Source organism: Miniopterus schreibersii, assembly GCF_964146895.1.
Source record: "Miniopterus schreibersii genome assembly, chromosome: 11".
Classification (NCBI taxonomy): Eukaryota; Metazoa; Chordata; class Mammalia; order Chiroptera; family Miniopteridae; genus Miniopterus; species Miniopterus schreibersii.
Window position 1 is genome coordinate 65,390,319 of NC_138111.1, and position 25,591 is coordinate 65,415,909.

Consider the following 25,591-nt stretch of genomic DNA (forward strand, 5'->3'; position numbering starts at 1 on the left):
GCTTATTAAGAGAATCAGATAAATCAGCCTGCTGGCAGAGGCAGATCTCAGAGTACTTTTACCCTTTGCTTGATCTGCTTCTGGGCCCGGGCCTTGGAAAAGCAGACTTCGGTGTGCATCTTGGTCCTGTCCAAATGTACCTAACCCCAATAGAGGGGACCTCAAGCATTGGGTTGTTCATAGCTCCAAACAGGGTGCTCAAGGCCAGTTACAAACAGCGTCTAACATTGACCTGCACCAGAGACCTTCCAGAAAGACTGAGTCCTAGCAGGCCTACCTAATACATTGAAACAAGCCCAGACAGGCAGCAAAAATGGGAAGACAAAAAAGCCCCAAATGAGAGAACAAGAGAAGTCTCCAGAAAAAGAGCTAAATGAAATGGAGATAAGCAATCTATCAGATATAGAATGCAGAATACTGATTGTCAGAATGTTCAACAGCATTAAAAAAAGATGGAAACTATGAAAAATGGCCAGTCAGAAATGAAGAATGACATAACAGAAGTCAAGACTATATTGGAAGGAACAAACAGCCGATTTGACGAAGCTGAGGATCAGATCAGCAAAGTAGAAGATAGGGTAGAAAAAAATCACTCAATCAGAGACCCAAAAAGAAAAAACAATTAAAAAAAGGAGGACCATCTAAGGGAGTTGTGGGACAACATGAAATCGAACAGTATTCGCATCATAGGAGTGTCAGAGGAGGTCAAAAGTAAGCAAGGGTTAGAGAACCTGTTTGAAGAAATAATGGCAATAAACTTCCCTAACCTGGTGAAGGAAAAAGTCACACAATTTCAGGAGGCACAGAGAGCCTGAAGCAAGAAGAATCCAAAGAGGCCCACACCCAGACACATCATAATTAAATTGCCAAAAATTCAAGACAAAGAGAATCTTAAAGGCAGCAGGAGAAAAACAATCTGTTACCTACAAAGGAGCTCCCATAAGGGTGTCAGCTGACTTCTCATCAGAAACTCTACAGGCCAGAAGGGAATGGCATGAAGTATTCAAGGTAATGCAAAATAAGGATCTGAAACCAAGACTACTCTATCCAGCAAGGCTATCATTCAAAGTAGATGGTGAAATAAAGAGCTTCCCAGACCAAAAAAAAAAAAGGGGAAGGTTGGGGGGGGGATATTTCACCACCAAACCAGCATTGCAGGAAATGTTAAAGGTACTACTGTAATTAGAAGTAGAAATAGAAGCATTCCAAGAAATGTTAAAGGGACTGCTGTAAGAAGAAATAGAGAGAGAAACATAGTCATAAAGGATTTAAATGGCAATAAATAAGAATTTATCAATAATAACCTTAAGGATGTTAAGGGAGAGATCAATAGCAATATAGTCATAGTGGTAGACTTTAACACCCTTCTGACTTCATTGGATAGATCTTCCAGACAAAAAGTCAACACAGAAACAGTAACTCAATGGCACACTAGATCAGATGGATTTAACTGATATTTACAGAACATTTCATCCCAAAGCTGCAAAATATACATTCCTCTCCAGTGCACAGGGGCATTCTCAAAGACAGACCACATGTTAGGACACAAAACCAGTGTCTACAAGTTTAAGAAGATTGAAATCATATCAAGCATCTCAGATCACAATGGCATGACATTAGAAATAAACTACAGTAAAAACACCCCAAAACATTCAAACACATGGAGGCTAAGTGATATGTTATTAAACCATGAATGGGTACCAATAAGATTAAATCAAAAAACTTCCTGGAAACAAATGAAAATGAACACACAACAACCCAAAATCTGAGACACAGCAAAAGCAGTCCTGAGAGGGAAATTCATAGCACTGCAGGCCTACCTTAAAAAGCAAGAAAAATATTTACTAAACTATCTAACCCTACAACTTAAAGAATTAGAAAGCTCTCCTTTGAAGCCATCCAAACCAGGGCTTTTGTTTTCTGGGAGTTTTTTTTAATAACTGCTTTGATTTCATCAGTTGTTATTGGCCTATTCAGGTTTTCTGATTCTTCTTGATTCAGTTTTACATGATCTCACTCATATGTGGACTCTAGTGGACAAAGTAGACTGAGGAACAAAATAGATCCAGAGACACAGAAGCATGGAACAGACTGATGGATCTCAGTGGGAAGGCGGGGGTGGGGGAGTGGGTGAGATTAACCAAAGAACTTATATGCATATATCCATAACCCATGGACATAGGCAGTAGTGTGGTGAAGGCCTGTGGGTGGGGTGGATGCAGGGTGGAGGGGATCAGTGGGGAAAAAGGGGGGAGATATCTGTAATACTTTGAACAATAAAGATAAATTAAAAAAAAAAAAAAAAAAAAGATCATATATGCATAGCCCATGGACACAGACAATAATGTGGTGAAGGCCTGGTGGGAGCAGGGGTTGAGTGCATGGGAGCAAAGCAGGGAGAAATGTTGAACATCAGTAACAGTGTCAACAATAAATAGAAACCCCATGTCTTTTAGTTGTCACTCTCCATTTGCACCCCCCTCAGCCCATGGCAACCACTAACCTGCTTTCTGTCTCTAGGGATTTGTCTATTCTGGACATTCCATGCAAATGGAGTCATAAAATACTATGTGGCCTTTGTGACTGGCTTCTTTCATTCCGCATAATGTTTCAAGTTCATGTTGTATCATGTATCAGTACTTTATTCTTCTTTTTATTTCAATTTTTACTTTTTAAATTACGGTAAAATATACATAAAATTACCATCTGAACCATTTTTAAGTATATAGTTTGGTGCATTAAGCACATTCATATTGTTGTGACACCATGTGTCCAGGATGTTTTAATCTTCCCAAACCGAAGTTTGTATTCATTAAATAGTTACTCCCCATTCTTCCTCCTCACAGTCCCTGGCAGCCCCCATTGTACTTTCTGTCTCTGAGTTTGACTGCTCTAGGGACCTCCTTTGAGTCACATTATACATTACTTGTCCCGTTGTATCTGGCATATTTCACTTAGCATAATGCCTTCAAGGTTCATCCATCTTGAAGCATATGTCAGAATTCTTTTCATTTTTAAGACTCAGTATTCCACTGTATATAAAGACCACATATTGTTTATCCATTCATCTGTTGATGGATTCTTGGGTTATTTACACCTTTTGGCTCCTGTGAATAATGCTGCTTTGAACAAATCCCTTTTCTAGTCCCTGCTTCTTTTTTTTTTTTTTTTTTTTTTTTTTTTAGTATATACCCAGAAATGGAATTGCTACCTTATATGGAAATTCAATTTTTTGAGATATTGCCTTACTGTTTTCCACATTGGTTACACTATTTTACATTCTTACCAGAAATGCACGAGGGTTCCAGTTTCTCCACATCCTCGCCAACACTTGCTGCTTTCTGTTTGGTTTTTGTTTAGTTTTTGTAATAGTTATCTTAATGAGTGTGAAGTGGTTTCTCGTTGTTTTAAATTGCATTTGTCTGGTAGTTAATGATGCTGAACATTTTTTCCTGTGTTTACTGAAATTTGTATATCTTCTTTGGAGAAATGTTTATTTAGATCCTTTGATTACTTTTTTATATTGGTCATCTTTCATTATTCAGTTGAAAGATTACTTTATATAATCTAGATTGAAGTCACTTTCAGATTATGATTTGCAAATATTTTCTTCATTGCCTAATTGAAGATTATGAAGATTTAATCCTGTTTTCTTCTAAGAATTTTATAGTTTTCTCTCTTATGTTTAGGTATCTTAATCATTTTTGAGTTAATTTTTATATATGGTGTGAGGTAGATTGTCCAACTTCATTCTTTTGTGCATGAACCTCCAGTTGTCTCATGACCATTTGTTGCAAAGACTATTCTTTCCCTCCCTGAATTGTCTTTGCACCCTTATTGAAAATCACTTGACCATAGATGTTAGAGTTTATTTCTGGACTCTCAATTTTTTTCCATTTATCTGTGTTTCTATCTTTAAGTCAGTATCATAGTAAGTTTGGAAATGATCGCTTTTTCAACCAACACATAATCATTTTTTAAAAATTCAAGCAACACAGAAAAGTGCAAAGAAGAACTTAAAATATCATTCAAATCCCCACCACCACCTAAAATTAATATTAGGTGAATGTCATTCCAAAAATTGCACTGTGTACTTCTCTCTCTCTTTTTATATGTTGTATATGATATGTGTACAGATATCTATATCTCTATGTATATATAGTATATATAGCTACACATATGTGTACACACATGTATAGATACAAAAATATATTTAGAAATAATTTTATAAAAATAGAATTATATGTGCTTTTTAATGAAATGTTTTAAATTTTATTTTACTTAAATTTAACAAATGAAAAAGAAAAGAAAGTGAATATAAAGGACTTTCCTGAGCTACATATAAATGTAAGAGAGATTGTTTCCTAAAAGATTCTTTTATGGTTAAAAAACACGATTACAAACAATCTTTAGAGGTTGAAATTGTTATTTTTTTCTTTAGCTATATATTTCATTTTAGAAAGCATCAATTTATTCACTTTTGTAAAAGATTAGGAACTCAGTAATTATGTACTTTTACTGCTTTTCCCCCCAATTCTAAATATTTCTTAATTAATATCTTTGCATAGTTAAGGGTCACATTAATTATAGTATGTGCTGTAACTGAATTTTCACAGTTGTATAGTCTTTAGCTTTGTGTTTAAAGGATTTCTGTATTCGCCTCCAGTCATTTTACCATATTTCTATATTCATGAATGCTTTATTTTGATTCAACTTTTTGTTGGCTGAATTTTGATATCAAATTGATGTTCAACTTGCAGACTCACTGGTTTTGTGATGTCTGAGTTCTTATGTGCTTGAGACTGTTTGTTTGCTGTCTTTATATTTGAATTACAAACTGCCTGGGTATAATATTCTTCGGTTGCTTTTTCATTTCATGAGAACTTTGTGGATATTGCTCAACTGCCTTCTGACATTAAATACTGCTCTTAAAACTTTTGAAGTTAGCTTTTATACCACTCAGATGACAGAAAATTCTTTACCTTTGACATTTAATCACAGATAAAAATATATAATTAGAAAATGGCTTGGTGTGCCTGGGTCTGTATCAGTTTTTTTTTCTTTTCTTGGAAAACAGTGTGTATTTTTAGATATAGCTTGTATTTTTCCTTCTTTCACTGAAATTGTCTTAATTGTATCTTTGAACACATTCTCTCTTTATTTTCTTGCAGATGACCAGTTACCCTTATATCACCTTTGTCTTCCATGCTAGTTATTTTCTAAATTGCTTTTGTCTTTTTGTTCTTCATGGCATGTGTTTATGTCAGGCAGCATTATTATTTTTATTATTAATGCTATAACATTATTATTAATGTTTTTTTCTTTAATGTTTGTTCTTTTCCTTGCTGTTTCTATTTTATTAGTGCTCCTACACTGGCATTATTTTGGTCCCTAATTTATCTCCTTTGCTTTGAAATCTCTCTTTTCATCGCATTTTGTTGTTTTGTGATACTGTCTTTGAGATTTCATTTTACTGAATTTGTTATTATGATCTTGTGTTAATTTATTTTGCAGTGTAATGCATTCATGAAGAATTTTCTTCTGTTCCTTGAATTATGTTTTCTTCGAGACTGGATTCTTTAAGTTATGCTTTTTATTTCTGTCTCTATTTTTATTTCTGCCCTACTTTTCTTCTTGCTGATTCTCAGTGTCAGTAGCACTGTTTTGACCTTTTATTTATTCTCATATGTATTGGAATATTATCCTTGATTTACCTCCCAACTCTTCTTAGACATGTTTTTCTTCCCCTTCTAAGCTACAGTTTAAGCTTGAATATTATGCATGGAGGGGGCAAAGGGGAAGAGCTCCATGGAGCTGCATACAGCTTTTGTTGCAAGAATTTGGCTTCTCTAACTCTTGAAATTTTGTTAAATGTCCCCAGCCAAGATCCTCTTTACCTAATTTGGGTACAGCTTTTTCTGACTGCGGCTACTCCCTCAGTATTGTCCCACTAACTCAGCTTGGAGCTCTAGAACCTGTGCAGTTCATCAGTGTCATCCTTAGGTGTTTATTTCCCAGGTATTACTCATTTTCCCCACCAAACATTTCCAGTCCCTCCCAGTAAAAAAAAAGAGGAAAGATAAAAATATTCCTGTTTCTTCCCAAATGTGTGAGTGTATGTGAGAACTTGCCGGGCCTGGACAATTCGCCCATCGCACTGCTGCTAAGCCTGAGGTTGGAGGTGGTGCAGGAAGGTTGGGAGCTGTGTTGGAATCATGCATTTCTTTTCTTAGTTGTCTCCTTGAAGTTTGTGCCACAGGAATGTACATCTTTCCTGGTTCGAAGGTTGCTGGTGAAGTTTTTGCTGATTTTTAAAATGAATTATATTCTTGTTTACTTGTTAACTAATTTTATTTATGATATTAATAATATTGATGAGGAAGGCAATGATCCAGTGTCTTTACTCAGAAGCCCCTCCATTTCTTTTTTCCCCAAATTGCTTCATAATTCCTTCTGTTCTGAATGCTCCACCTGTCCAGCATTTCAGTATCATCTTTCCAGCCCCAATTAAAACTGCTTTCTTGAGCTTGACCATGCCTTCTTCCTGCCCATTTCATTTCTCCTCAGTTCTTACCCTGGCGACACACTGCCCTTGCTTCAACATTTTGTTTGCTTTGCCTCTCCTACCTCCCTTCCCCATCACCTTGGTAATTATTCATAAAACATCTTACAGAAATTGCTAATCCTGTGTAATTATCAAGTCAATGCCAATTTACCCAGTAGAATCTATATGCGCCTGCTTTTTTGTTTGTTTGTTTTTTGGGGTAATCCTCACCAGAAGACATTTTTTCTGTTGCTTTTCAGAGAGAGTGGGAGGGAGGAAGGGAGGGACAGAGAGAGAAACGTCGATGTGAGGAAGACACATCGACTGGTTGCCTCCTGAACGCGCCCCAACCAGGGGTGAGGAGCTAACCTGCAACCCAGGTATGTGCCCTTGACCAGAGCGAACCCTCCACCCTGCGACCCTTTGGTGCGTAGACTGACACTGTAACCACTGAGCCACACAGGCCACGATGCACCTCCTTTTTATTGAATACTTTCACCAGGACTAAAAAGTAATTTCCAATTAGCCATGTGCCAAAATCAGTGTAGTTTTCTCTTTAATCATAATGCTTAATTTAGTGTTAGATGTTAATAAAAATAAGCTGTCTGGGACTGACCTGGCTAGCATATAGATTATTAGAGCAGAAAATGAAAACAAAAATTGCCAAAGAATGTACTTTTTGCCTGGGCTAAGAGCTTGTAACAATTGCCAGGAGTCTAGATAAAATTTCGTCCTAGCCCGCTGTAAAGCAGCAGGGTTTCTGTTGCTTAGGTTTTTCAGGCATACCATAGAGGTGCATTTGTTCTAACTGGGTGTGTGCATGGCCCTAGATGAATGTCAGTGTCCTAGTTCCTCTGTGATCCTGGAATCTGCCTTGAAGGAGAGCCCTCCTTGTCCAATTAAGATTTGTATTACTTATAAAAGTGCCAACATGCAGAAGGGAAGAGTGAAGACAATGAAGAGTTGAAAAGAGGTGGCGAGGGAAGGAGTAATCATCAGACACCTTGGAAACGCTTCTGTGAGGAGTCCGCTGCAGAGGTACATGCCAGCTTACAAAAAATAAGAAAAACACACATAGGAAAACTAGCATTTTGTGGTTAAAGATTAGGTCTGTGAAAGGCGTAAGAAGGGCCAGTTGGGCTGTTTCCACTGTGGGTGGTACAGTGACTGCCTGGATGAGACCATGTGTCTTTTTGGATTAGGTGGCTCCCAGGACAGAAGAGAAACACCTCGCACTGTAGGCAGCCGTTCACATAGCCTGTGGGAATACGGGCACCGTGCCTCAGAGATGGTCAGGCTGTCGGGGGTATAGGACCCCTAGACCCTCATCCCCAGCCTCGGTCAGCAGCCCCCAGTGGACTGCTGTGCGCCCTTCAGCCTCAGCTCTGAGGCAGGAAGATGCCAGTGGCCACCTGCTCAGAGGTGGGACAGGTACCTTTCTTAAAAAGTGAAACAGGGGCCCTAGCTGGTTTGGCTCAGTGGTTAGAGTGTCGCCCATGGACTGAAGGGCCCCGGGTTTGATTCCAGCCAAGGGCGCTTACCTTCTTACCTCGGTTGCAGGCTTGATCCCTGGCCCTGGTTGGAACGCTTGCAGGAGGCAACCAATTGATGTGTCTCTCTCACATCGATGTTTCTCTGTCTCTCTCTCCCTCCCACTCTCTCTGAAAAGCAATGGGAAAAATATCCTCGAGAGGATGAAAAAAAAAAGAAACAGGGTTTCTTGGGGGCCTCCTGTACTTTTCCTGTATTCGCTAAAAATTCTGGAACATTGTGCTCTGCAGTCCTGTAAAGAAAGATCCAATTATAACTGGAAAATGCAAAGGGCAGAATTAAGGTTAACTCTGCATTTCCTGCTTCTCATGCAATTAAATTCTCCCCCTTGCCATTAAATTAGTGTAATTCCTCCCCCCACATACACACATAATTGAGCATAACTTACTGCACAAATATGGGATAAGTTGATATGGGCTCTAAGGAGAAAATGAAGTGAAATTAGTAAGAAATTATACTTACAGTACTTAGGTTTTCAGGAAGCAAGAATACTGCCATTCAGCCAGTGAAATTTCTGCCAAGTAATCTATTAATAAATCAGTTGTGATAAATTAATTTCCAAATCAACATTTTAATAAAATAATTATTAAAAAATAGTGACTTCAGGAACCTCAAGCAGAAATAATTCTTCACATTCTAAATATTGCTCTTGTTTCCTTTGGCATTTTTCTGCATGTGCTGTGTCCACTGCAGGTGCGAGGAAGGACTTCAGATGTGAGGCATTATTCTATTTGGGGTTGTCCCTTTCCATTTTGACTGCATGATCCATGCTTTTAATACTAGTTGGTATTCTTTGTGTCGTTTATTTTGGGCAAAGCAGCAATAGACAAGTAAAGTCTTAGAAGGAGAACAGAGGTTGCAAGAAATAAATTTTTCATTACTGCCCTTAATAGGGAGAATTTGCCTCTGGAAGAAATGGACCTACGCCCCCATAAACTCACAGAAGGGCATGGCTGCTTCGCCAGTGTAGTGATGGCTGTGCCTAGCGCGATGATAGAAAAAGAACACCTTGTCATACAAATTGTTTGCAGATTTCCACTCCTCTCTGATTCCATCTGTTTGTAATCCGAGGGCCTGCGCCGCTGCTTCCATCTCGCACTCTGAGTTAAGTGGCTCTCATCAGGGCCCAGCGCGGCGCTGGGATCCGCAGGCTGGGCAGGGGCGGGGGCTTCCATCTGTAGGGACCTGCCTTTGGCAGAGCTGTGGTGGGTCATCCGAGCTTGTACACATGCTCCCTCTTGCAAGGACCTGCTTTAAAAGATTTTCAGTTTATTAAAAGAAAAACTTCAAGTGCAGATCCCCAAAAAGCTAAAGGTTGTTCCTGTTTGTTTCATGTTCTGTATTTTTCTAAAATGTTTCTTATCACATCTTCAGATGACAGAGGGTTAACACAAATTTAGCAAATAAAAATACACAATGCCCAGTTAAATTTGAATTTCAGATAAACAACAAATACTTTTTAGTGTAAGTATGCCCCCAATTTAACTGGGTGTCCTATATTTTATCTGACAAATGTAGTTGAGGCCAAGTCAAGGTTCCAGAATTAGATGGACTGAAATGACTGGTCACAATATTCAAGGTGCCAATTAAATATAAATGTGATTTTGAACATTCATATGTGAATTTTTTTAGGCCTTTTGGTATTGTGGGTATGTTTTAAAAGAATCCTTTTAGAGCCATTTACTGACACATGATGAAATTATGTAATGTTTGGGAGTCACTTCTAAATAATACAGGAGGCAGATAAGTGGGTGGGGCAGATTGGCTGTGGGTTAATTATACTCTTTCGTCTACTTTTGAATGTGTTTGAAATTTTCCAAAGTAAAGGAAACAATGGGTGTATGTAAGTCATGTCTTTAAGTTTAAAAAATTTATTATTGAAGTATCTTAAATGTCAAAGAATGGAGGACTCGCACAGGGGCCCTGGGAGAGGCTGTAGATGGAGGCAGGGAACCGGGAACCATGCTGGCGTTGCGACTTATTTGTTCCTCCACTGGGATATTACTCGTCTTTAGCTTGGTCTTCATCTTTCCATAGAGCAGTGCAAGAAAGTTGCAAGTCAGTCCCTAGCCTCCCAGTTGAGGCGGTTGGGCATGTAGCAGGACACCCAGGCAAGGCTCAGGAAGAGGAGAACCTGGTTGGGGAGCGAGGGACAGTGCTCCGTGCCCCGGCCAGCCTTTTGAAAAGAGTTGAAACATGGAATGAAATAAGCCGTGGATATAGGTCAAATTAACATTACATTTTTCAACTTGTTTGTGGCTTTTACAAAACAAATCTCTTTACCTGATTGGACTGAAGCCCTGGTAATGAATAAATCGGGTATATAGTCTAATAATTCAGCGTGGGCCCAGCTTCGCCAGCAGGTGAGCCTCGGGAGCTGGGAGCGCTGGGACTGGGGAGCGGCTGCGGGCAGTGGTTCATCGATGGACACCTTTAACGGTTTGCTTTTTTCTGATTCCAGGATTTCCTTCAAATGCTGTTGGAGAACATCCCAGAAGAAAAAAGGTGAGGACCAGTTTAGGAATTAAGAGCCTAGTTTGACTGCCATTGTTTGGCTTATTAAACTGAGAAAGTCCAATCTTCCTCTCTTAATAGAGGCAGGGACTTGGCCCAGCCAGCAGGAGCCCTGGGAGGGTCAACCAAACTTAGAAATGGGCCCACGTGGATATTGGGGGCTAGCGGGCACGGCGGGGAGCCCCGGCGTCAGGAGCCCCCCAAGTGGTATATGAGGCAAGCCAAGGGCACCGTTTAGCCTCGGCTGCTGTGGAAAGAGAGGGAGAGAGGAAAGTTCTACAAGTTCAGGTGGCAGTAGTTAGCATGGCTTAGTGTAAAGAAACACTGTTCAGCTGACGGCGACAATGTCGCGCAGTAACGAGAGCCTGGGATTTGAAGTCAGGCTTTTCAAGGCTCTGACCCCAGCTCCGCCCCTTCCCATCTATCACATTCGGAGCAGGTCACTTCGTCCCTCCAGATTCCTGTTTTCTGCCCTTCTCATTTCCAGTCTTAATTTAGGTGCTAAAAGTGAACACCCTGAAACATTTTTAATAGCAAAATTGATATTCACAGTAAAGGGGGCATTTTGAGAAATTAAACATTTCTTTCAAGAAGAGCCAACATTACTCTCCTTTCTGACCCACAATTTTAGCCATGTTTTTGTGGTTGGAATAGATTTCCAAGTGTGGAAATGAATTCCTTCACACAGACATTGACTTAGATCAATGCCAAGCCAGACACCTCCCTGTCAGTGGGCCTGTCTTACAGGTCACCTGATTTGGGGGTCTTAAGGGTAAGGTGTCATGACTTATGCTACCAGGAGATGACATGACATTCAGGGAGGATCCAGGGACCATTCTACCTCCAACTCTTGCTTCAACAGTTAGAAATATTATTGTATTATTGTTAGGCTCTTTTTTTTAATCAGATGGGAACAAATGCACATAAAGCAAATTAGTGCATCACACAGAATTAACATAGCCGCATTAATTGTTAAATTCCTTAATTTACCTTTTTCTGTGCATGTCTTTGATGCTGAAGGGAAGTCTTATCCAGGGAGATTGCATGGGCTTGTAGTCACTGCCCAAGATAACTAATTAGCTTTTTCAGGAGTTGCTGGAAGGAATTGTGGCTTGTTTTGGAAGGTCTGAAATGTTTCACATTTACTGTCTTTTCTTTTTAAACAGAAATATGGGTTTTCTTCATGCAAAAATCACATCCGATGAGGTGATTATTCCTAGGGTCAAGAACAATAGTTCACCTGCAAGATTTTTCCCCCTTTTCTTTTATACCTGTCCTGGAATAACTTTTCAGGTCCTCTGATAGAATGTGTGCTTTCCTTAGGATCTAATGCAGGAAAAAGAAGAAAACACTAACAGAAATGGTATATTACCTCCTGTTAGCAAAGTCTGTTTCTGAGAAATGACTATGCATTCTTCCAGAATTTCTTAGGGCACAAATATAGTGATTTTCATGGAAGCAACCAAGTGCATTGTTAGTTTAGGAAGTCTTTCTTTCTACCCACTTCCTAATAAGGCTGGGGAGTTCATCTGGATGGCCCTGAGCCTCTTGTTCTGGGGACCTGGGTTTTATCACTATGAATATTTATTGAGGTGACTCACTGTGGGCCCACACGGAGGCTTTGTTGTGATTGAGGAAGTCACGAGCAGCATCTCTGTTTAATGGTGGCCAATGGCACCAACTTCTTCCCCTTTGAGGGGATACGGTGCCCAGTTAGGATGATGGTTGGGCCAACAGGTTTAAAGCTGCTTTTAAAAATCCTCCTTCGCCTGGCGGGGCGTGGCTCAGGGGTTGAGCATCGACCTAGGATCCAGGCGATCGGGGTTCGATTCCCGGTCAGGGCACATGCCCGGGTTGCGGGCTCGATCAATGACTCTCTCATCATTGATGTTTCTATCTCTCTCTCCCCCTCTCCTTCCCTCTCTCTGAAATCAATAAAGATATATTTTTAAAAATAATAATAATTAAAAAAATAAAAAATAAAAAAATGAAAATCCTCTTTAAAGCTAAAGCAGTCCCATTCCTACAGTGGACCTATTTCAGCAAGTGTACAGAAAACGCTTTGAAACTCAAACACCTCTCCGGCTAACTAATCTGAGAATCTGAGCTGGCTGTTGAAACAGACTGGTTATCCTTTTACCTGTGCCGCATATTGTTCCAATTTTACCTAGTTCTCCAAAGGCCCCACACCTGTCCCCGGAGCCCCTAATCTTTGGCCCCGTAGCAAAACGATCCTCAGGCACATCTGTTAGACATGTGAGCCGTTCTGAACAGGGCAAGGCTTCTCGGATCAGTCCCACTGGTCGGGGCTCGGGTGGCACCCTCTGTCGCACTGCTCTGGCACTGTTCTCCTGCTTCCATGAGTTTAACATTCTCTGTTGAGCACCTTCCACACCGGGCTTTAGGCTGGACACTAGGCAGCAGAAAGGAGTAAATGCCATGCCCAGCCCCCAGGGAGCCCCGAGTGCACTGCTGAAGACCGTTAGGGCTCAGCGCAGGAAGGGCTCTCGGGAGCTTCAGTCCTGAGTGCACAGAGAAAGGTCTCCCCAGTCCTGGCCTCCAGCCGCCAGGCGAAGGGCGTGCCACCAGCGCCTTGGAGAGGCGCCCTGGCGGGAGGGCAGCGTGGGAGGCAGGTGGGGGCGGAGAACCAGAAGCCGGAGAGCAGGGAGAAACCAGCCCAACAGTTCACTCAGGAGATCGAGAGCTGGACGAGGGCAGGGGTGGTGGCGGTGGGGCTGCAGAGAAGGGGCAATCTGAGAGATTCCGGAGATAGGACGCGGGTGATGGGTTGTGAACGTTGAGTGGAGTCCAGCATGAACCTGGCCTTTCCTTCTGGGCCACTCAGTCACTCTGATGTTGTGCTGGAAATACGGCCCCCCCCATTTTGTCCGGGGAGTCGGTGTGGTGCAGAGGGAGTTGGAGAGAGAGTGTTTGAAAGTAGCAGCGAGATGAGCAGTTGTGTTTTGGACAATGCCAGTGAGAGGTTTCTGTTTAAATGCTGATGTTTAAGAGACTAAGGGAAGAAAAAGCTGGGAGTGCTTAGGAGGCTGTCTGGACGAATCCTGGGCCCTGGCCTGCCACGGCGAAAGAGCACCCGGGGGAGTACCTTACCCAGTGTGCCCCCCGCCCCGTATTCCAGGTGTATCAACAGCGACCAGCTCTCTCTTTGCTCGTGAGTTATTGTGTCTGTGTGTGCATGTTCATGTGTTGGTTTTAATTCAGCACCTTTCCTCTCCGCAGAGCTAGGGCGTCCTTGTTTTATAAATGTTAAGTCAGCAACTTGCATTCTGTACCTGAACACAAAGGACTTGTTTTGATCAAGAGAACAAATAAGTGTGTAAAGCTGAGGTGTACACTAGTTTCATTCCAGAACAAGAGCATCTTCCGTTTCAGACCAAGCACTGGAGTTCCCAAAGTGCCTGCGCCTGGGACCCGCCATCCCGAGGGTCCTTCCCTCTGTCCTTTTGTTCATGTGGAAGTTGCTGGGCCGTGTGCTCTCCTTCAGAGACATGGGTAGAATATGACCTTTAGAATCCCAAGAGGCTGAAGACAGGAATAAAGAGTTATAGAGACATTTCTCCTGATCAACAAGAAGCTGATAGGCACAGGTGGCAGATGTGGCTGATACTCCACCCTCAGAAATCAACTGGATGAGCAATGCAGCATGTGTGATGCCATTTTCCCCGCAAGCCAGGGTCTGTTTCTGTGTACGTAACATCACAAAGAGAAGAGTAATCGCTCACTTTGTGGAATCTAACCAGCATCAAGCCTGGGCATCTAGCATATTCTCTCCCCTGCTGCAGTAACCAAGTGTGACCACGTATATAGCTCGCAGGGACTGGAGACGGACCTCTGAAATGCAGAGTCACCTTCCAGGATGTAGGAATCCTGCAAGGGGAGCTCTCCAGCCAGGGGGTGGACACATCTGCTGCTCCGGAGGCCCAGAGGCTTCAGTCAGGAGGTGGAAGTGCCGGTCGCGGGCCAAGATCTGGAGGGCACGCAGCTGAGGCAGTCTGTGTACTTTTAGCTCTCTGTAGAAAATCAATTTCCATAGCGATCAGACATGCAGAAGAGTAATTTCCTGTAAGTCCTGGGTCCCAGCGAAGTGGAAATGCTTCTGCTTGTCTGTGGTGATGATTCCAGCCACATGATCTTGGGGGAAACAGTCCCTATGGGCTTGGACTCTGAGTGTCCTGATTTGAAAAGTCAACCTTCAGTTTTACCACTGCTGTATATCCACACCCACACCTGAAAATTCACCCGTACTGTCAAGTCAATAGTTGGGATCAAAAAGCAAAAACTAGCAGCTGGAGTTAATGCTTTCATCTTCTCCAAGTTTAAGACCTTGGTCCACATCAGCAATCCACAGACAGGCATGGGCGGGGTGTGAAGTCTGCACTGGTGCCCGGAGTCCAGAAGCCTGTCTTGTTTTCATCCCTTTGTCTGGGTTGACGTTGGCCACTCTTCTTATGCTGCAGTTGCTCCATCTGCTAAAAAGCCGCACAACAATTGACACCTACTTCACAAGGATAATATGAGGAATGAAATAATAATGGTTATAAGATGCTTCGAACTTTCCAGAGGAAAGTGATCTGAAAACACAGGTCCTCTTCCCTCATGGGGGAGTGTCTTTTGCTCCTGGATGCAGCTGAATGATGAACTCTCCTGCCCTCACACTTTTGTCCCTCTCAAGGGTATCCCACCTCTTCGGAACTCTAATCCAAGGGTAGCAAACAGGGCAACTGCGGCAAGGGCCAGGCCACCTTCAGCCAGAGAGATGTGAGCAAGACAGAGGGGTCAGCGTTGTTTGGAGCAGGCTTGTCTGCGCTGTAAATTCACAAAGAGGCACATTATGATACCTGACAATAATATTGGTCTTGCACAGACACTGTAAAGTTTAAATGAGATTTTTTTTTTATACTGTATGGTAGGTACATAGTAGGTGCTCATTAAAGCAATAGCTACTCCTTTTTAAAAAATATTTTTATTTTTAAATTACAGTTGACGTACAATACTATATTAGTTTCAGGTGTACAACCCAGTGATTAGACATTTATGTAACTTATGAAGTGATCACAGTGGTAAATCTAGTACCCATCTGACACCATTTATATTACAATATTATTATCTATATTCCCTATGCTGTACTTGATATCCCCGTGACTATTCTGTAACTACCAATTTGTATTTAACCCCTTCACCTTTTTCACCCATCTTCTCAACCCTCCTCTCATCTGACAACTGACAAAATGTTCTCTGTATCTATGAATCTGTTTCTGTTCTGCTTGTTTATTTCAATTTTTAGATTCCACATGTAAGTGAAGTCATCTGGCATTTGTCTTTCTCTGTCTGACTTATTTCACTCAGCACAATACCCCCTAGGTTCATCTATGTTGTTGCAGATGGCAGGATTTCTTTTTTTTAAGACTGAATCATATTTCATTGTATTTTTGCACCACTTCTTTATCCAATCATATATTGATAGACACTTAGGTTGCTTCCATATCTTGGCTGTTGTAAATAATGCTGCAATGAACATATGGAAGTAGATATCTTTTCAATTTAGTATTTTGGTTCTTTGGATAAATTCCCAGAAGTAGAATTGCTGGGTCCTTATTTGTCTCTTGTTATAGCCTTTGTTTTAAAGTCAATTTTGTCTCGTATAAATATTGTTACCCCAGTGTTTTTTTGTGTTTCCATTTTCATGAAATATGTTTTCCCATCACTTTCAGTCTGTGTGTGCCTTTTAATCTGAAGTGAATCTCTTGTAGGCAGCATATGTAAGGGCCTTGTTTTGTTATCCATTCAGCCACCGCATGTCTTTTGATTGGAGTATTTAATCCATTTGCAATTAAAGTAATTGTTGATAATTATGTATTTATTGCCTTTTTATTATTCATATTTTTTAAAATCTTTTTTCTTCTCCCTCTTAAAGAAGACCCTTTCTTGTAGTACTGATTTGGTGGTGATGAACTCCTTTAGCGTTTTCTTTTCTGGGAAGCTCTATATCTGTACTTCAGTTCTAAATAATAGCTTTGCTGGGTAGAGTAATCTTGGTTGTAGGTCCTTGCTTTTCATCACTTTGAATATTGCATGTCAATCCCTTCTGGCCTGCAAAGTTTCTGTTGAGAAATCAGCTGACAGTCTTATGGGAGCTCCTTTGTAGGTAACTAATTGCTTTTCTCTTGCTGCTTTTAAGATTCTTTCTGTCTTTACCCTTTGCTAATTTTTTGGATTCTTTTTTCTTTTTGCTATTCTGATTAGGTGTTTTTTGCTTTCTTATCTTTCAAATTACTGATTTGATCCTCTGCTTCATCTACTTTACTATTGATTCCCTGTAAAATATTCTTCATTTTAGTTAGCGTGTTCTTTTCTGACTGGTTCTTTTTTATGTTTTCTATCTCTATTTTTATGTTTCCTGTCTCTTTGTTGAAGCTCTCGGTAAGTTCATCTACTCTTCCCCTAAGTTCATTGAGCATCCTTATAACCAGTGTTTTGAACTCTGCATCTGGTAGATTGCTTGTCTCCATTTTGTTTAGTTATTTTTCTGGAATTTTGTTCTATTCTTTTATTTGGGACATGTTTCTTTCCTCATTTTGGCTGCCTCCCTATGTTTCTTCCTGTGTATTAGATAGAGCTGCCACATCTCCAGGTCTTGGTAGAGTGGCTTTATGTAGAAGGTGTCCTGTAGGGCCCAGTGGCTTCTCCATACAAATGGCCTGTCTTGGGTCATGATGCTGATCTGAAGATGGCTGCTAATTTTGCTGGGCTTGGAGGTGCCTGGGAGAGGCCAAGTTGTCAACCAAGGCTGGCTGCTGCTATTTCTGGGCCTGGGGCTACTTAGCAACAGGTATGGGGTAGGCAGAGGCCAGATGCTACTTGTTGAAAGATCTTAGGAAAGTCAGCATCTTGAGCCAAGACAGGCCATTTGTATGGAAAAGCCACTGGAAAGTGTTTGGGTGAGCCTGCAAGTTCGGTGGGGCAGGGTTTCAGGGAATCTCCAGGGTCGGGCAAACAGTGATAGTCAGGTGGATGGATACTCAGGTATGGTGCCTGTCTGCCAGCTCTGTGAGGGGAGGGCTCAGCAAAGGAACAGTGGCCTCTGCCAGCTCTTATTTCTGGGAGAAAGCTGCTCCTGCAGCTTTCACCTTGATGCCAAACAACTCAGTTACTCCTAGTATATCCCTAGTGCCCCAGTGCTGGAGCTCAGAGTAAGTCCATCAGTAAGCCCATGCATGGGCCCTTTAAGAGGAATATCTGGCACTCCAGCAGCCTCCATCTCACTCAGCCACACCTCTGCCAGTTTTTACAGTCAGAAGTTATGGGGATTTCTCCTCCCAGCACTAGACCCCTGGGCTGGAGAGCCTGGTGTGAAGCTGGGAACCCTGGCTCCTCAGGGGGATCTCCGCAACCAAGATACCCTTCTCAGTTTTAATCACCACACGTGGGTGTGGGACCAGCCCATTCTGCATCTCCACCTGTGCTACTAATCTCAATGTAGCATCTGTATATCCTTAGTTATAGGATTACGTTCAGCTAGATTCAGGCAGTTCTGAATGATGATTGTTCTGTTGTTTAGTTGTAATTTTGATGTTGTGGGAGGTCCTGAGTACCACATTTACCTATGCCGCCGTCTTGACCAGATCAATAGCTATTCCTTTTATACCTTTTGTTGGCAGTGGACAGAGGAATTAGTTTTGTTTTTAGTGCTACTGTATAATAACATCTATGTGTATAGATACTGACATGGCAAAGCAAAATTTGCCTTAATATTTTCCCATGAAATAATCCCTAGTTGGCTGGCCAGTTGCCCAGGTTGTAGACTGTAGCATGGATTGTACCTGGACATATACACGCTATGTAAAGTCATCCTGCAGAGAGTGATGGGGCCCATTGCCTGACGCCATCTTTCACCCCTCCAGCAGGACTTGGTCACCCCCAGCGTCCCACCTGCATGTAGGCCTCCTCCTATCACCTCTCATTTGAACACACTCACAGCTTCCCCTTTGGTCTCCCTGCCTCCAGCCTCTTCTCCCTCAGTCATTCTTGACTCCATTCTGTCCGTGCCATTCTGCAGCCTTGCTTCAGAGCCTTGTTGATGGAGCTGAAGCTCACCGGCAGGACTTTGGGGTCCTCATTCTGTGTGCCAGCCCAGCTGGCTGTGGCTTTTGGCTTTCCTGCCTCTGCTTGCTTTGCCCTGCCTGTGCTTTCCTTCCATTTCCACTGGTCCCTCCCCATCGTTTGCGACAGTTCAGCTTTCCTCCAGACAGTTCAAGCCTTGCCTTCTTGAAGAACACTTCCCTAATGCACCTCCTTCCAGCTGTCCCGCCTGAGGCAGTCAGAGCCTCTTCCACGCACGTAGGGCCCCACATCTCTCGACCAGCACAGTCAGCAGCACTCTGACTCGTGTCCTCATGTCCCCATCAGACAGCCTGGCCCTGGGGTTTCGCATCTCAGCCTTCCACGGGGCCTTGTCCAGGGGCATCCACCAAGCGTCTGCCACAAAGAGAAGGTTCTGCCTGTTCTCACTTCTCCCGTGAAGACTTGGCCCTCACTCAGTAATAACATTCCAGCACTCAACTCCCAGGCCCCTCCTATGACACCCTAAAGAAGTGTCTTCAGGCTAAAATTCCCAGAAGGAAATTTACATCCCTGTCCTCTTACTCCTCCGTGGGGATGAGCAACAGCTGTTGACCATCTTTTGTAAAATCCCTCGGAAATGGCTGTGAAGTCACTCCCCGGACTTCTCTTCTTTAGGACATTTAATCCCAGTTCCCCTTGCCCTCCGTAGTGGATCCTGTGTGCTTACCTCTTTCATCATCACCCTGCCCTTTTCCACATTGTTTCGAAGTCCCCCACCTTCCCCTCAGGTTGGGGAAGTTTCAGGATGCCATTTCCCCAGAGTGCCCAGCACAGAAAAGCTCAGGTCAGAGTCAGCCTCTGGCTACAAGTTTCCTGAGTATCCCTTGAAGATTGGCTGAGCAGAGCATATGGCCCCAGGGCTCCAGACACGGTAGTGTCCCTCTCTGACTAGAAAGGAAGCAAATGAATGGGGCGCTTAGAGAGAAGCACCAGTGAAGGAAGGATGGGAGAATCGGGCCCTTGCCTTGAAATCAGGGCGGACAATGTAGAGCCTGCAGAACCTCCACAGCCACTCAAGCCCTGGGGCAGGAACTTGACCCCAATAGACAACCTGCCCTCCCGGGTGCCAGACAGGGTTGGGATGGTCTGCATTCATTCCAAACAAGAGCGGCCTTCATTGAGCATCTTGTCTTCAATGGAAGTTATAAACTATATCTTACCTTCCAGCCTCTAGTCTTCACTAGAAAACAACTCCAAGTCTCCTTGGATACTTCTTCAAGTATCCTGGCCCCTTCAGCCACTTTCCTCCTCCTGGCAGAGCATTTATGCCAGTTAATGGCATTTCCAGCACCTCTCCCTGCAGCCAACCAAATAAACCAAGTCTAAAGAAAGAGTCATGATCTTGGTGTAGGGTGCTCTGAGAGCTGCTTCCTTTTATCCAGTTACCCCATGTCCCACCCATGCCGGTGAGGACATAGTCACACACAGGCAGGAGTGCACACACATGCACACACATGAGTATGCACATACTCGGGTACATGAGTGCATATGTGCATGCACACACATGAGCACATACACAGGCACATGAGTGCACACATAAGCACACATGAGTATGTACACTCACAGGTACATGAGTGTACACATGCACACAAGCATGCACACACAAACATTAATGCGCACATGCACGCACTTACAGGAGTGCACACACATAGGTACATGGTGTACACATTCATGGAATTACATGAGTATGCACACACAAGTGCATGAGCGCACACATGTATGCATGAACATGAGCATGTACACACATGTCCACACTTTTCCTGCTTATAGAGTGGACTTGACCATTCACACTGAGATTGATGCTGTTAATTGACAACAAAGAAGTGGGGGAAGGCCCAGGGATGGCGGCACCTGGCTTTCATACAGAGACGTGTCCAGTAGCCCCACTGAGTCTGGGAACCTGGACCAGCAGCCTCTGGAAGTTGCCATCTTCCCCAGATTCACTTATGCTTTCTCCCCTTCCCTGGCCTGTCGTCCCACAGACGGGCTTCGTCTTGAAAATGAATCCAAAGCACTCTCTCTGCATCGTCTCTTTCCCTCTGTATAGTTGTTCTGTTTAGAAAAAAGCCACAGTTGCCCCTTTCAGCCGCCTCTGCTTTTGCCCTGTCCAGGGAAGACAAAATGGACCAGTGACATGCTTCTCCCTGGGGAAGAAAAGGAAGGGACAGTACCAGGCGGCCCCCTCCTTCCCCAGTCCCCCACCCACCAAGGCCCACTCCTCTCTCCCTCCCTTTCCCACTGTGCCCGCCTGTAGCCCATGAGGTGAGGGGAGCACTGGGTCTTCAGCACCCTAACAAACGCAGGAGGCACCTATCTTTCCACAGCTGCTTTTATAGTTCCAAAAGAAAAGAAGGGAATATTATACATAGAAAACGTAGCATAGAATATATAAAATGTAAAAAGACACATCTTAACAACTTGGGAGTATCTTACTGGGAAAGGTGATTATTGTCTTTAAAAGGAATGCTTTTTATTGCTTCAACAGTGAAATGCGTTTTCATTCATTCAAATAAAAAATAAAAATATCTTGGGGTTACCTGTTAAAAGTTATTTCTTTGGACCAGTCCTTCTGGAGATCCTCTTATGCCAAGACCTGTTTCAATGCTGGGTTTAGGAAGTGAGAAGGCAGGTGTGGACCCTGATCTCAGAGAGCTTTGATCCATTGAGGAGACGGTTAAAGGTCAAGTAATCAAATAAATCGATTTCACAAGTCATGATGGTGCTGTGGCACAGAGGTGGACATGGCACACACAGCCTGGGAGGGGCCCGCGGAGGCCTCTGTCAGCGGAGAAACTGGGCTGAGCAGGACTTACCTCGAAGCAGGGGAGGAATTGCTTTAAACTTCAGGGAGACACACCTCAAGTCCACTGATGCTACATATACTTGATACTTAGTGCATTTAAGGAGAATTCAAATCAGTGGGGCATGAAACCAACAGGGTTTCAGCTGACTCTGGAGCAGTCAACATTTCAAGGAAAGCAGGGCGTGGGTCCGTGTGAAGGCAGAGTCGGGGAGGCCCGGACTCTGCACCTGAGCCTCCCTGCTCCCCACAGCGACTGCACTGCTTTGCTTGTTGTAGCTCATTGTCACTGTAAAGTTCGAATTTCACTTGGGTGCACTAAATACTGCGACGCTCAGGTTTCATTTTGTCCCACTCTTAGGAAGTGGTCATGCCTGATGTGTCTTATGAACATGCCGGGTCCTCCCTGAATTGGCTCCCAGCCCAGAGTTCCTCTCAGAGCAGGAAGGCGCCGATCCCGGTTGCCCCGTGTTTGGGCTTCATCCTGGGGACCGGAGGCAAGCTGTCCCGAGTGTGCCCCGCCTTCCGCACCGTAGGCTGGGGCAGCCAGGCTCCCCCAGAGAACACGGGTAGCCATGCCGTGCGGTGCCCGAATATTTGCAGAGATCCTCTGTTATCATGGCTCTGTAACTTTTAACCCTTTACTCTGTTGTTTTTCTATTTTTAAAGGCTTGATTTGTCTGTCGAAAGCATCTGCCGAGACTGGCTTGAGAGTCCCGGACTCCCACAGGTGAGCTCGGATCCTGCTTTGGGGGAGGCAGCGGGTGGGGGGGGAGCACGCCATGGGCTCAGTCCCGACAGTGACTTGCTTATATATTTAGAACTGTGAAAGTTCTCCTGAGTTGGAGTATCCCTAAGTCAGGAGAATGACGGTCTCCACCCCTGCTCGGCCTGCCGTCCAGCCTCTGCCCCAAGTGACCGGTGTGAGGTGGACTAGCTGCTCGCCCCCGAACTGTGCAATGAGCTCTTTAAAGTGTGGTGTATGTTTTGGGGGCGTCACAGGCCACAGCGCAGTGCCGCCAGTGCCTTTGCACCGGGAGCTCGGGCTCTCTGCCTTGGAGGTAGCCAGGCAGCGAGCTGGCCGCCGCGGCGTCCCCTGACCCGCCACCCACGGCTTCTCCATCACTCCCCGGTGCTGCTGCCCCCGACCTCCTCCTCGAGCTCTGCGTCCCTTCCTCGGGCTGGCTTCTCATCTGAATGGCCCTCGAGATTCATTTCTCTGTCTTAGACGCCGGGACCTCTCCACGTAGAACGGTTCACCCTCTCCCTCCCTTCCACCCCCTGGGCACTTCCGAGGGCGAGATGGTTCCGGGCCAGCCCAGCTCCCTGGGAGTCCCCTGGCCTGGCGCCTCCTCTCCCCTCCACCTCCCTGGGGCCTGTGCCTCCCGGAGCCTAAAGGGCAGCCCTGGGCCCTGGGAAGTCCCAGGGCGGCATCCTGAGTGGGGCTGGTCAAAGGACCCTGCAGGCCTGGAGCTCCCCCATGTATGGCTGCAGACCCATCATCGTGGCCCCGCCTGGGAGTGGCCCCCCCAGGGAAGAGAACCCTCCCTGGACCCGTTAGCCCGTCAGCCTCCTGGTTTCTGGTTTCATGGCCAGTTATATGAGCTTCCCTCTGGGAGTGTCTGAATGTCAGTGACTGTCTGTGAACCGTGAGGTTAAGGGGGGCTGTTCTCCATTACCTCTCCTCGTGTCTGTCGTGCTCTACCACACAGAAAATGTCGGCCCCCAGCCGCCACAAACTCACTCCTTGGAAAGTCCCCTTGCCTTGGGGCCACCTGTTAAAAATTCGTTGTTTGGCCCAATCCTTGTGGAAACAAAGAGGAATAAAATCCCGAGCCCTAAAAAGGCAAAACGAAGCAGGGCTGGGTGAGGCAGCACCCAGTCCTGGAGGCAAGTGCTTTCGACGTACGGACTGTAAGGAGCTCCTGTGATTTCTAAGAAGGTACCTTCCAACCCAGGCTGCTGGCTGAGGACGGAAATCTCAGGGCAACAGGTTTAGGTCTTCTGATCCTAAACAGCCAAGCCTTGCCTTTGTTTTAGTGAGGCGGTGGGTGGGCGGGGTCATCCCCTGAACCCCCTGCCTAGTGTTCCCAGGCTGGGCTGTTGCAAGGTTCCCCGACATTCGTAGGGTGGTTCAGAAGCTGGGGGGTGTTGAGAGCTCAGAGGGCAGGATCCCAAATCTCCTGGATCCGAACAACAAGCCCGTGGTGTTCAGCAGTTAGCCCCCAGGAAGAGGAAAGCAAGGGTCCTTTCTCAGGGCCCAGAAGCAAGCACCCCCACTCGGCTGCAGGCTGCAGCGCAGGGGCTGACCCTCACCCCCACGAGGCTCCTGGGTCCCCCCAAGAGGCTGAAGCTGTGCCCCCAGCCGGAGGCTTTTGCTTTTCATTAAAAGGGGGAGGGCTACTCGGAGGAGAGAGATTAGCCGCTGAGCCTTAGGCTTCTTCCAAAGGTCCAGTTGCGTTAGTGACAGCTTATTGTGTAGACAAGAATCTCTGCTGTAAACTGACGAAACCTGCTGTCAAAACACAGCCAGGTGCGACGAGGCCAGCCCAGCTATAAATTGTCTTTAAGAGCCAACTGGTATTTCCTTGGGTGCCTAACTGTTCAGTAAAAACAACAGTGCCCGACAGAAAAGGCCCTGATTTAATGCACATCTTTCCATTGGTGAATGATCAGACGGCACCTTTTCATCTCTTTACCCATTTTCTGCCGTTGTTTTTATGGTTGATGGTGATTTACCTGCTCGTGCCCCCCGAGCGTTCCTTCTCGTTTCCGCTTCAGTGAAAGGCTGTGCGAAGGCCCGGACCCTCTGGTGGCAGGATCCTGGCAGTGAATGGGACACCTTGTTCTTTGTCTCCATCATTGTGATATAAAGTTACTGGTGTCTTGGCCTGAACGACAACCAGAGCACTGAAATCGCTCTGATGCTCTTTGTTCTCATTAAAAATTTCTGTCCCCGAGCAATTGAAGTCACTCATGACAAAAGAGTCACGTTCCACTGGTGAAGTTTTCATTCCATAGGTTACAGAGGCTTTTTGTCTTCTCTCAGGAAGGCTTGCCTTGTGGTTGGCCTCGATTTTCCTTTTTGGCCACGTTGAATGGAAATCATTTAAAAAAATGTGGAAATAGCTTCACCAGCAATAAAAGTAAGCATGAGCCCCAAAGAAGTAAACGAAATTGGATCCAAGCCTCCTTAAAGAACACCCAGCCCCGTAACCTTTGGCCTTGTAAACAGACTTAAAATTGACTCTATCATCAGTATTATAGATTATTTCCATTTATGACTTTTTTGTCTGATTATAGAAGTATTACATACGTGTTTTTTAATATAAAAAAGTTTGTAATAAAATAAAAATGGCCCAGAGATAATTTTTAAAATAAGTCCATTCATTCCTTTTCCTGTATGAATATATAGTTTACCCTTTTCTTTGCCTCCCTTTTAAAAAATAAAAGTAATATGTTTTCTGAGCAAGTTCAAGCAATAGCAAAATATAAAATGTCAAAGCCATTGCCTCTTCAGTCTTATCCACCAGAGGTAATCTGTGCCTGATAACAGTTTGGTATCCTTCCTTCCACACATTTTCTGTGCTCTACGGCATGTAGGTACATATTCTTTTAAAACAAAACTGGAATTTTATTATCCAAACTTAGTGTTGGGAAAACTGGACATGTACCTATTTGGTTTTGGAGCACATTCTTTCACCATATACAAAAGTAAACTCATTTAAGTCAGTTTAAGACCTGAAACCATAAAACTAGAAGGGAAAAAAGGTAGTAAATTCTTTAACAATAACTTTTTGGGAATGTATCTTCAGGTAAGGGAAACAAAAGAAAAAAGTAAACAAATGGGACTACATCAAACTAAAGAGTTTTTAAACAACAAAGGAAACCACCAACAAACGAAAAGACAACCTACTGAATGGGAGAAGATACTCGCCAGTGATACATCCAATAAGGGGTTAATCTCCAAAACATGTGAGGAACTCATACAATTTAACACCAAAAAAAAAAAAAAAATCCAATTAAAAAGGGGGCAGAGG

General features: G+C 44.1%; 1 protein-coding gene across 3 annotated transcripts in view; it reads left to right on the forward strand.

Annotated features, from left to right (window-relative positions):
• The window catches only part of AOPEP (aminopeptidase O (putative)), a 331,307-nt gene that overhangs the window by 210,524 nt on the left and 95,192 nt on the right, over nt 1-25,591 (forward strand). For all 3 annotated transcript variants that reach the window (XM_081151075.1, XM_081151073.1, XM_081151074.1), the window contains 2 exons: nt 10,557-10,600; nt 22,221-22,281. In XM_081151075.1, the coding sequence (XP_081007201.1) occupies nt 10,557-10,600; nt 22,221-22,281 (105 nt within the window). The remainder of the gene's footprint in view (nt 1-10,556; nt 10,601-22,220; nt 22,282-25,591) is intronic.